The sequence below is a fragment of the Nerophis lumbriciformis genome, linkage group LG34 (genome assembly GCF_033978685.3).
Source record: "Nerophis lumbriciformis linkage group LG34, RoL_Nlum_v2.1, whole genome shotgun sequence".
NCBI classification, from domain to species: domain Eukaryota; kingdom Metazoa; phylum Chordata; class Actinopteri; order Syngnathiformes; family Syngnathidae; genus Nerophis; species Nerophis lumbriciformis.
Genome location: NC_084581.2, coordinates 20,961,641 through 20,975,036, shown reverse-complemented (window position 1 = coordinate 20,975,036; position 13,396 = coordinate 20,961,641). Strand labels below are relative to the sequence as shown.

Below are 13,396 nucleotides of genomic sequence, written 5' to 3'. Positions count from 1 at the left end.
CTGAGTAAATCCATGACACAAGAAACCTTTCCTGTATTTAACATTAGTGTGTACTGCGTGGGAATTTGGTACGCCTCTGAAGGAACTGAAGGCTGCGTGCTAAAAAAGTCAGAATACGAATACATCTACTGTTACACTCCTAGTAGCTAGAAGGGTCTAAATACTGAATACATAACAACAAAGTCGCTAAGTTGGCAACATAGATCCCTCTTGCTGTGTCTTCTTATTCTGTGGCAGACCAAGTGCTTATGAGCTGTGTAATTCGTAAATAAAAACAGAATACAATGATTTGCAAATCCTTTTCAACTTATACTCAATTGAATAGACTGCAAAGACAAGATATATAATGTTCGAACAGAGAAACTTAATTTATTTTTTTTGCAAATAATCATTAACTTAGAATTTAATGGCAGAAAAAAAAGTTGCCACAGGGGCATTTTTACCACTGTGTTACATGGCCTTTCCTTTTAACAACCCTTGAAAACAAGATGTTGCATCTCAAGGGGTTTTACATTAATACATTCAAATTCAAACAACACTCAGTAAACGTTTGGGAACTGAGGAGACCAATTTTTGAAGGTTTTCAGGTGGAATTCTTTCCCATTCTTGCTTGATCCATCCATCCATCCATTTTCTATCGCTTGTCCCTTTCGGGGTCGCGGGGAGTGCTAGAGCCTATCTCAGCTGCATGTACAGCTTAAGTTGTTCAACAGTCAGGGGTCTCTGTTGTGGTATTTTACACTTCATAATGCGCCACACTTTTTCAATGGGAGACAGGTCTGGACTACAGGCAGGCCAGTCTCGTACCCGCATTCTTTTACTACGAAGCCACGCTGTTGTAACACGTGGCTTGGTATTATCTTGCTGAAAAAAGCAGGGGCGTCCATGATAACGTTGCTTGGATTGCCACATATGTTGTTCCAAAACCTGTATGTACCTTTTGAAAATTAATGGTGCCTTCACAGATGTGTAAGTTACACATGCCTCGGGCACTAATACACCCCCATACCATCACAGATGCTGGCTTTTGAACTTTGCGGATGGTTCTTTTTGCTTCTTTGTTGCGGAGGACACGACGTCCACAGTTTCCAAAAACAATTTGAAATGTGGAATCGTCAGACCATAGAACCCTTTTCCACTTTGCATGAGTCTATCTTAGATGAGCTCGGGCCCAGTGAAGCTGGCGGCGTTTCTGGGTGTTGTTGATTAATGGCTTTCACATTGCATAGTAGAGTTTTAACTTGCACTTACAGATGTAGCGACCAACGGTAGTTACTGACAGTGGTTTTCTGATTCTCTGAACCTTTTGATGATATTACAGACTTTAGATGGTAAAATCCCTAAATTCCTTGCAATAGCTCATTGAGAAATGTTGTTCTTAAACAAATTTGCTCATGCATTTGTTCACAAAGTGGTGACCCTCGCCCCATCCTTGTTTGTGAATGACTGAGCATTTAATGGAAGTTGAAAAGGATTTGCAAATCATTGTATTCTGTTTTTATTTACGATATACGCAACGTGCCAACTTCACTGGTTTTGGGGTTGGTATTTGTGGCGTTCCAAATTTGATCTTGGTGGACCACCACAAATAGAAACACGGTTGAAATTTAAGCCATGATGAAGAATTATTATAAGGCTGTACACAAAGGAAGAGCCAGTAATAAAATGTGAACTCAGTTTTGGTCAGTGAGTTACCAAGCAATGTCTGTAGTGAAGCTGATTACGGTCCATCACGATCTTCTGTCTCTTCTTTATGCACCCATTTTGTCTTTCTAAAAAATCATCTCTTTCCTTTTTCGCAGATGAACATGACTTGGTGCAGAAGAAAACATTCACAAAGTGGATAAATGCACAATTCTCAAAGGTAACATTATGCAGATCCAGTAACGTTTTTTGTCGTTTGCTGAGTGCTTAAAAGCAAAACATTTCAAAACATACACGTGAAGTACGTCATAGTTTTTTATGATTTTGACAAAAAAATTGCTTTTACTTCCCACCAAGCAGCAGGCTCACACTCAATGGCCACCTCTTCATGTACACTGGAACATTCAAATTAACAGACATATTTAGGAAGCCTATACATTTAATGTGTATATATATTATATTAATGTATATAGATTGTAATATATTTATTTGACTGGCAGTGGGTAAAATGGCCTGACTGTGAAGGAGGGGTCATAAAATAAACACAAACAAATGACTACTGCTAAAAATAAAATAGGATCTTTAATTTAATTGACTATTTCTTAAATCATTTATTTAATTTAACCATTCTTTTTGATTCAATTCAATTTATATTATTATGGGCCTGCTGCACTAGCATGCTAACAATAAAGTGCTAGCTTTTTTAGCTAATTTTGCAACCGTTTACCCTAGCCTAGAGTCATATAACTTGGTATGTTAGTTTGCTAATGTTAGCATGCTAGCACGCTAACAATAAAGTGCTAACTTTTTTTTCAAATTTTACCCTTTTTTGCTCTAATACCGCAGCAATACACCTTGCAGTCATATAACTTGGTATGTGAAATGAGCTAACTGTTAGCATGTTAACGTTAGCATGCTAGCATTCTACCATTAAAGTGGGAGCTTTTTGAGCTAATTTTTAAATCGTTTACCCTACAGTCATTTTTAACCTGGTATGTGACATTTGTCACTCTGTTAGCATGTTAACATTAAAATGCTAACTTTTTAAGCAAATTTTTACACTTTTTTTAATTTTTATTCCGCAGCCATACACCTTAGAGTCATAAAACTTGGTATGTGATACAAGCTAACTGTTAGCATGCTATTTGTCTAATTCCGCAGCCATACACCTTACAGTCATATAACTTGGTATGTGAAACATGTTAACTGTTATCATGCTAACGTTTGCACACATGCAAAATGTTAGCATTTTAATATAAGCATTCTAACGTTTTAGGCTAGCTGTGTAGCTCATTTTGTACATTTACACCTAAAACTCTCGGATTCAGACACTCGGCACCATCTTAAAAGCACGGCAGGCCCATAAAAATGTTTTCCAGTTGTATTTTATTCTATTACATTTTCATTTTATTTTAACACAACTATTATTGTATTTTTAAAATAGAAATATGACAAAAGCTCACTGACGTACAGGAAATAAACATTAACTGCAAATGTTGAGTACCATATTATTAAGAGGATGTTTTTCCAAACAGGCGGGTAAGGTGGCCATCAAGGATATGTTCTCTGACCTGAGGGATGGTAGGAAGCTGCTGGACCTGCTGGAGGGCCTCACTGGAACCGCCCTGGTCAGTTTACAACATGTTTAACTTTCACACTTTGTCTACAAAATGTTAGTTCCGAGTTCCAGGTTTTCTTCATTGAACAAAAAAATAAACAACAAAAAAGGACAAAGTCTCCGCATTCTCATGCACTCTGATTGCCTGTTTTGTCCATGCAGCTGCAAAAACTACCAGTCAGTCTGCACTTAATGCACCTTAATCTCTCCTTGCTAGCATGACAATAAATCCATAACTCTCTGTCAGTGAGCACAGCATCTTATAAAGGATTTGCAGCTGGTTGCAATTTACCCAGTCAATCTTTCTTCCCACTTGAAGGCATCGATTCTTTTTGTTAAATTATTGTACATTCTTCTCCCTCTTATGAGCGGTTTTGCTCCACAATGCCTATAAATAGATGTCCCATTTTCCATCAATCCATTTTCTTCAAATTCATTAATTATTCTGCCTTTTCTTTGTTGAATCAAACCTTAATTGACTCCTCTTCCTCAGACCAAAGAGCGAGGCTCCACCAGAGTGCACTCTCTCAATAACGTCAACAAGGTGCTTCAAGTTCTGCGCCAAAAGAATGTGAGTAGTGTGTTTTTTGGACCTTTATATTGCATATTTTGTCTGATTCTCTGATCAAAGATTGTATACTACACTTAAACTATTTTATAGTATTTTTAACAATTAGAAAATATGTTTCAAAAGTCCCACAATAGTGTATGGAAAGTGTGTTGTCTAATATTTTGTGTTTGTCCACGCCTCTGTCTGTGACAGAGTGTGTCTCCAACGAGCACTATTGTGCACTTTATTCACTTCTCCAATGTAAAAAATGTCATACATCACATACAACAGCCATGTCAAAGTCAAGGCCCACGGGCCAGATCCGGCCCGCGAATGAATTATCTATTTGATTAGTATTAGAACCGGCCCGCAGGCCACAGCCGCCTGCTGCTGTTTTGCATGCACCAATACTCCATCAGTGTTGGCGCTAGGAAGATTCAAAATGAAAAAATTGTGCCCCACGGTAAATTTTTGGGGTCCCACTTGTTTGTAACCGTTTTTAAAACGAATTATAAATTATCCTGTTGTATATATTTTTTGTACATGTTGGGCATCCCAGGACTCGGGTGCGACTGCGGGACTTGTGGGACTCTAACCTGGGTGTCATTTTTGATCATTTTGTGGGCTTTAGCCTACTTCTTCAAATTTTCTCCCCCACTCACAGTGCGACTTTGCTGGGTGGGTTTTGGACATGTCGGGGGAACCCCCGGACACGGGTGGAACGCGGCGGGACTTGTGGGACTCGAACCTGGGTGTCATTTTTGATCATTTTCGGGACTTTTGCCAACTTTTCCAACTTTTCTTCCCCACTCACAGTGCGACTTTGCTGGGTGGGTTTTGGACATGTCGGGGGCCCCCCCGGACACGGGTGGAACGCGGCGGGACTTGTGGGACTCGAACCTGGGTGTCATTTTTGATCATTTTCGGGACTTTTGCCAACTTTTCCAACTTTTCTTCCCCACTCACAGTGCGACTTTGCTGGGTGCGTTTTGGACATGTCAGGGGCACCCTCGGACTCGGGTGTAACGCGGCGGGACTTGTGGGACTCGAACCTGTGTGTCATTTTTGATCATTTTGTGGGCTTTAGCCTACTTCTTCAAATTTTCTTCAAATATATTGTGTTTTAGAAAAAGTTAGTCATAAATGTTACTTAATTAATTAAAAAAAATAATACAAAAGAAAACACATTTTCATGCATATGTTACCAATACCAATGTATTCAGTTATAAACATTCATTCACTTTCTTCTTTCCTTCATGGATCTCACCTTTAACGCTGCTGGTATTTTTTTCTATATTTTAATTGTAATATTTTTAGAATGTGTTTGTTCTATTTTTGGCCGAAGTAAGACAAAGAAAACAATCTGAAGTTGTCTTTATTTTTTAGTTTTAATGCCATGATTTTAATAGTCCAGCCCGCGTGTGCACAGATTTTCCTCCATGCGGCCCCTCAGCTAAAATGAGTTAGACACCCCTGACATACAACAAGGTAACATTAAGGAGGGGGACAGTAGGACACAAACGCTAGCAGCATTAGTATAGCAATGAGCACTGCAGTGCTAACATCACATTCACATTTTAATAGCAACCCCATGCTAGCCTAGCCTTTTCGCTACCATAAAATAAAACTCATAGCTCCCATGTCTGTAGCTTGGATATTTGGCAAAGCTCAAGGCTTTATTTTGAAATATGTAGTGAAGCCTTATTTTTTTCTTCAGTGAAATGAAGTGTAGTTAATTATATTTATAACGCGCTTTTCTCTAGTACAGGGGTCGGCAACCCAAAATGTTGAAAGAGCCATATTGGGCCAAAAATACAAAACAAAAAATCTGTCTGGAGCCGCAAAAAATTAAAAGCCTTATATAAGCGTTATAATGAAGGCAAAACATGATGTGAGTGTCTATATTAGCTATATTAGCCTACTATCAAAGGCTGACGCAAATCTTTGTTACCAGAAATGTTGTATTTTAATTTTAATTTTACACATTTTTGCAACATTAGAAATCATTATAAAATGGAGGCTTCTCCCTGGATGAGATAACTTCTGGAAATTACTCGCTCTGAATGGCCAAATGTATAGATGTGTGTGTCCAAGTTTAAGGAAATGACAGGCTGTCTTTATTGATTTATTACAATCTTTGCAAGCTGGGTAACGTTTGCTGTGGTCTGGAACAACATGGCACACAAACAACTATCAGAAATGCAGCCAATATTACATACAGATAATATGTCATGAGACAATTATATATAAACCAAATACACAGAGGACATAAGTAAAGGACATTAAATGAGCTCAAATATACCTACAAACAAGGCATAATGATGCAATATGTACATACAGCTAGCCTAAATAGCATGTTAGCATCGATTAGCTTACAGTCATGGACTGACCAAATATGCCTGATAAGCACTCCAGCAAATCAATAAAATCAACAAAGCTCACCTTTGTGCATTCACGCACAGCATAAAACGTTTGGTGGACAAAATGAGACAAAGTAGGTGTGGCATAAAACACGTCTTTCTGTGGCAGCGTCGGAGAAAGTTGTACTAGTAAACAAACTACGATAAGTTCCAGAATCGTTGAAATTGGTAGGACAAAACTGTGCTTGCCAAATACCTTCATCAGTGAAGCATGTTTAATATAAACAGTGGGATTTCTAACAATTAGGAAGGTTTGTGACATGTTTGTTCTCCTAAAATATATTAAAACTAAAACATTTTTTTTTTTCTTCATCATCTTCCATTTTCACACATCTCTGAAAGAGGTCCAGGGAGCCAATAGGGCGGCGCTAAAGAGCGGGTTGCTGACCCCCACTCTAGTGAGTCAAAGCGCTTTACATAGTGAAACCCATTATCTAAGTTGCGTTTAAACCAGTGTGGGGGGCACTGGGAGCAGGTGGGCAAGGCGTCTTGCCCACAGACATAACGGTGGAACCTGGAAGCTTCAAGTTGCTGGCACAGCCGCTCTGCCAACCGAGCCACGCCGCCCGTAAGTTTTTGAGACCGAACGTTAGACTGTCTCTTCTCTCAGAAAGACAGCAAGCATTTGAGGGTGATGATAGCTTTTCCTCACATTTTGTGCTTCTAAATAAAAGGGTTCGCATGATGCCATAGAGTCAGGTCATGCTGGTCTTCTATTCCGTTTTGTCTGCATATCCTGCCTGTTTGAAGTAATAGACCCTAATGCCCTGACATTAGCAGAAGTGCTCACAGGTAATAGCAAAGGCCGACACACACCTGCGGGTTTCTATTTAAAGTGACGTCCTCAGTGTCCACATTTCTGCACAATTTTCAGGGGAAAAACACATTTTAGTCTCCCAGTTTGCAATCATAAATAATAATCCAGTGCAATTCTGCAGACCCGGAGCGCTCATCCGTGTCGAAATGACCCCGTGTGTTCCAGTCTATGTGAGAGACATATAAGGACACGAGAGAGAGCGAGATACAAACAGAGTGAAAGAATAAGGCTAATTGGAACCAGAGTGGGCTGGGGTGTCAAAGGACGACACTTTGTTACGAACCTGAACACAGTCGGCAATTTATTTTTTATGAAGTGTATCAAAAACTCAATCAAACGCTTGTAAGCGGCATTTCATACACTGACTAAAGAAACATATTTATTTGACAGTAATGTCAAAGTACAGTGGTATCTGAGTTTTCATTTGTAATTCATTCCAAAAGGTCAGACGATGTCTGCAAGTTTTCTGATAACATATTTTGCAAAGCCAATTAAGCTGTTAACATTTAATTAAAATTTTAAATGCAGAAAGTTATGTGAAATGCGTATAAAATATGAAAGAACTGGATGAATATCCACATTTAACATCACTTCCACCTCCAGACTCTTTTTGACAAATGGTGACAATGAGCAGAGAGACAATAGAGGAGGGGACGGTGTGGTGCGGTTGGGAGAGTGGCCGTGCCAGCAACCTGAGGGTTCCTGGTTCGATTCCCAGCTTTGACCAACCTAGTCACGTCCGTTGCTCCTGATGGGTCGTGGCCGCCATCAGTGTGTGAATGGGTGAATGTGGAAATAGTGTCAAAGCGCTTTGAGTACCTTGAAGGTACAAAAGCGCTATAAAAGTACAACCCATTTACCATAACCACAAAATGGGTACCAAATTCAGTACGTTAATTGGTACCGACCGAATTCCGTTGGTACTACAGGGTAACGATTGATATAAAATCAAGCGATACCATATTTTGATACCTGGGTTGCGCTTGACGGTACGTTCGGTTGCAGACTCGGCAGGGAAACAAGCAGTCAAGCACTCACAGTCTCTTGGTAATAGGGACGGCGTGGCGCAGTGGAAGAATGGCCGTGCGCGACCCGAGGGTCCCTGGTTCAATCCCCACCTAGTACCAACCTCGTCATGTCCGTTGTGTCCTGAGCAAGACACTTCACCCTTGCTCCTGATGGGTGCTGGTTAGCGCCTTGCATGGCAGCTCCCTCCATCAGTGTGTGAATGTGTGTGTGAATGGGTAAATGTGGAAGTAGTGTCAAAGCGCTTTGAGTACCTTGAAGGTAGAAAAGCGCTATACAAGTACAACCTATTTATCATTTATCATTTAATAGAGATAGATTTTCGAATGGATCACGATTCTTATTTGGAACGATTCTTAATAGATTAAAAAAAAATCGAAAATCTGTCCTGTCCAGCCACTCAGACAAAACATATTGTTGATGTAGATATATCCATATCTGCTGTACAGATTTACTTTAGAAAAGAGAAGTGTTGGATACTTCTCTTGTTGCCTTATTTGTATTTGACTTTATTCAATGTTTGGATAGAATTTTATTGAACAAAACCAGTTTTTTTTAAGTACCGTATTTTACGGACTATAAGGCGCACTTAAAATATTTTCTTTTCTCTCAAAGCTCGACAGTGTGCTTTATAACCCGGTGCGCCTAATGTATGGATTAATTCTGATTTTCCTTATCGACCTCGAAGCAATTTATTTGGTACATTTGAATTTTTATTAATGGAAAACCCCTTGAGATGCAGCATCTTGTTTTCAAGGGGGACTAAAGACATTTAAAATTAACACAATACAGTTCAACACAGGACAAGTTACACAACAAACAATTACAAACAATCATTAAAGACAATTTTGCTCAGATACCTGTCAGCTCACACAACTCTCTCAGAATTTACAATATTTAGAATAGAATAACATATAATGCAGTAAGATAAATATAATATTATTATATTAATGATGTAATTATAAGTGTGACCAGTAGATGGCAGTCCAACATAATCAATACGTGTAGACTGCAATATGACTCAAGTAAACAACACCAACATTTTATATGTTCCATTGAAAATATAGAACATTACATACGGCGCTCAAACATCTATCAAAATGTTTTAGTACGACTTTGGTAAGCTATGAAGCCGCACCGCTTGATGTGCTTCAACATAGGAGTATTATTATGGTGTGTGTATAAGGTAAGACATATTATCTGCCGTTCTGTTTCGCAATATTATGCAAAAGCAACTTTTCTTACCTTCTGATATCTGCTGATCTGTATTTGGGATCTGCTTAAATCCTGAAAAATTTTGCGCGTCGGCTTTTGTAGTCTGTGCCGACACCGTAGTCGATAAGCTTCTTCTTTTTCTCTGTTTTCTTGTTATGGGACATTCATCTTCTGCTGTTGCCATTTCTAATATAAAGTAGTGTAAAGTTATATCTGTCAGTAAACTCGCCATGAAAGCGCTAAAACATACCGGTATAGTGAGTTTCTATTATTCACCCAAGGAACTTTAGTTATTGGAGAGTTCCGGTCGGACGGTTTTTCACGGGACACATTTCCAGTGTGGTTGTTCCCGGGTGAGGAAATGCTGCTCCGTTATTGATTTAAGTAAAGTCTGAATGTCATTAAAACAGTTAGCTCCATCTTTTGACACTTCTTGCACAACAAAGATGACGGGGAGAAGACACTGCCAAAGGTGAACCACGTAAATAAGACCCCCCACAAAACGGCGCATCCGGAAGTGACTGTCAGAAAGCGGCTTGAAGATGATCTGTAAAACATAATCTATGCAACATTTTGACTAAAGAACCATCATTACATGTTATGTAGACCACAAGGAAGTGTTTTCAATTTAGAAAAACATTATAATTAAATCCTTTAATGCGCACTATAATCCGGTGAGTCTTATATATGAAAAAAGATAAAAATAGACCATTCATCTGCAGTGCGCCTTATAATCCGGTGTACCCTATGGTCCGGAAAATACGGTAATATAGAAATGTATCACAGATGTTTATCTATTTTATGGAGGAATGTAGTTAATAGTTGAACTGGCATCTAATGCTATTAAAAAGTATGGATTTTTTATGGAAAATCGTTTTGAATCGAATAGTTACACCCAAAAATTTAATCATATCGAATCATGCGGTGCCCAAAGATGAACAGACCTACTTGGTAATGTTGCAATTTTTCATGCTAACAAAGCAAGCATGTCTGATAGAAAGCGCTCTTGAGCACAGAGCTCCACATTTTAAATTATTCAATTCTAAATTGCATTGGATATGCCATATAAATGCTACTGATTAGCATTAGCGATTTTGCATGGCAATTTTAACACCTCCAAATTTACTAAGAAAACTGCAACTAAAATACATGTTACTATCAAACAGCTGGTGCTTAATAAATACAATATTTACAGCATAAGCACTTTTTATGGTGCAACATAAGGCTCCACTGGCCTATTTAGCTTAATGGCGAAAACTACTTTCTGACTACAGCAACACAGAATAGTCTGTACACTACTGCTGTCTAAGTCTACTATATATCATATGAAAATGAGACTCAGAAGTGTAAGAAAACAATATGTAACGACTGAATAACACAGTTATCATTGGCAGCTCAGTGTTAAAGGGGTCCTATTATGTAAAACCATAATAGTGTATTTAGGTCCCCCATAAGTCCTGAAAATTTGAAAACAAACCATTGAGGCATGGCGGAAATATTTATAAAAGAATCTTGCCTTTCTTCATACCTGCTCCAAACAAGCCGTTTGGAATTTTCCCCAAGTTGTGATGTTTTCCAACATGTGACATCAGCGGATATCTCCATAGATGGTAGAGGTTTACCCTAATGGCTTTGCGCGAGTCTGCCATTGTAGTCTGACATTGTAGGTAGTAAGTTCCTTCTTTTTCTCTGTCCTCTTGTTGTGGGGCAGACTGGCTCATACATGCACATGCATCTTTTACTATTGCCATTTCTAATACAAAGTAGCGTATAGTTCTGATTTATATCTGTCAGTAGACTCAATATAGAAGTGCCAAAAACTGCAACATGGCTGATGGGGAGAAAATGCAGTCGAAGTGGAGGCACATAAATAAGTCCGCCCACAAAGCGGCGCATTCGAAAGAGACAGTCACAAAGCAGCTTGAAAATGGTCTATAAAACATAATATATGCAAAGTTCGGACCAAATAACCACAATTACATGTTATGTAGACCACAAGGAATTGTTCTATAATACAACCCCTTTAAATTAGAAAAAAATATATTTCAATATTGAACAATTAGCATTTATTAAGACATGAACACACACAAATGTACCAAAAATTGGTACCGTTGAGTACCGGTATCAATTCTCAGGTACTGGGAATTGATGCAGTATCGGTTCAAATGTGAAAAATGTACCTATTCTTACACGGACGCCAATTGCACACTTTGCTTATTTATCAAGGTGCTGCAACTCACAACTTTTTTTGGCCTTGTTGTGGGTTAGTTTGAAGTCATGCAGACACAAGCTGAGTCACCAACACATGGGCATTCAATTCGGCGGAATGATACGTGGGCAAAACTCGCTTTTCGCGCACAATGTTTGGTCGTACGTTAACCGAGAAAAACTCAAACAGAATTACATTTTAGTCCAAAAAAAACTGGGGCTTACCTTTGTCATTTTGGGTCCAGTGACTTCTTTTTCCTATGACCTGAGTGCAGTAAGTAGCATGTTATACACTAGATTGAACAAAAAAGCCTATTTACATGATATAAAAGTACCACACCTACTGTATCCACATATCGTAAGGGCAACCAGCATGACTTATGACTACTCTTAGATCACCTGATGGCAGGAAACGCTGTTCTTCGAGCACGGCAATTTCACTTACATTTTTTGCAGATTAGTAGATACGGTACATCTTTTTTTTTAGTACCGTCTTTTTTGGACTATTAGGCACACTTAAAATGCTTTCATTTTCTCAAAACTCGACAGTGCGCCTAATGTACGGAATAATTTAGATTGTGCTTAACGACCTCGAAGCTATTTTATTTGGTACATGGTGAAATGATAAGTGTGACCAGTAGATGGTAGTCACGCATAAGAGATACGTGTGGACTGCAATATGACTCTAGTAAACAACACCAAAATGTTATATGTTCCATTGAAAATATAGAACATTACAGAAGTCGCTCAAAAATCTATCTAAATACGAGTATTATTATGGTGTGTGTATAGGGTAAGACATATTATCTGGCGTTTTGTTACGGAATATTATGCAAAGGCAAATTTTCTTACCTTCTGGTACCTGCTGATCTGTATTTGGGATCTGCATAAGTCCTGAAAATTTGCGCGCTTCTGCCTTTGTAGTCGGTGACGACGCCGTAGTCGATAAGCTTCTTCTTTTTCTCTATCTTCTTGTTATGGGACATTCGCTGTTGCCATTTCTAATTTAAAGTAGTGTAAAGTTGTAACTTATATCTGTCAGTAAACCCGCCATCAAAGCGCTAAAACATACCGGTGTAGTGAGTTTACATTATCCACCCAAGGAACTTCAGTTATTAGAGTTCCGGTCGGACGGTTTTTCACGGGACACATTTCCGGCATTGTTGTTGCACTAGTGAGCCACGGTTGAGGAGATGCTGCTCCGGTATTGATTGAAGTAAAGTGTGAATGTCATTAAAACAGTTAGCTCCATCTTTTGACACTTCTTCCACACCCGTCCTTGCACGCTACACCGCTACAACAAAGATGACGGGGAGAAGACGCTGCCGAAGGTGAACCACGTAAATAAGACCGCCCACAAAACGACGCATCCTGAAGCGACTGTCAGAAAGCGGCTTGAAGATGATCTGTAAAACATAATCTATGCAATTTTGCAACAATTTTGACCAAAGAACCACCATGACATATTATGTAGACCACAGGGAAGTGTTTTCAATTTAGAAAAAAAATAAAATAATATGAGGCCTTTAATGCGCCCTATAATCCGGTGCGCCTTTTGTATGAAAAAAGACCTGGATAGACCCGCTCATCGGCAGTGCGCCTTTATAATCCGGTGCGCCCTATGGTCCGGTAAATACGGTAGTAGAATATGTCCCATCAATTGTAATCTTCTGTTTTATTTACCTCAGGTGGATCTCGTAAACATTGGCGGGACAGACATTGTGGATGGAAATCACAAACTTACTTTGGGCCTCATCTGGAGTATTATTCTTCACTGGCAGGTGAACCCACACACACACACACACCCACACACACACACACACACACACACACACACACACACACACACACACACATGTATGATAACAAATGCAGGCAAGTCATTGGAAACATCTGGA

At 39.1% G+C, this 13,396-nt stretch overlaps 1 protein-coding gene across 8 annotated transcripts in view; it reads left to right on the top strand.

The window, feature by feature from the left end:
- utrn (utrophin) overlaps nt 1-13,396 on the top strand; it is a 430,508-nt gene that overhangs the window by 82,612 nt on the left and 334,500 nt on the right. For all 8 annotated transcript variants that reach the window (XM_061929658.2, XM_061929664.2, XM_061929663.2 and 5 more), the window contains 4 exons: nt 1,803-1,864; nt 3,180-3,272; nt 3,756-3,833; nt 13,187-13,279. In XM_061929658.2, the coding sequence (XP_061785642.2) occupies nt 1,803-1,864; nt 3,180-3,272; nt 3,756-3,833; nt 13,187-13,279 (326 nt within the window). The remainder of the gene's footprint in view (nt 1-1,802; nt 1,865-3,179; nt 3,273-3,755; nt 3,834-13,186; nt 13,280-13,396) is intronic.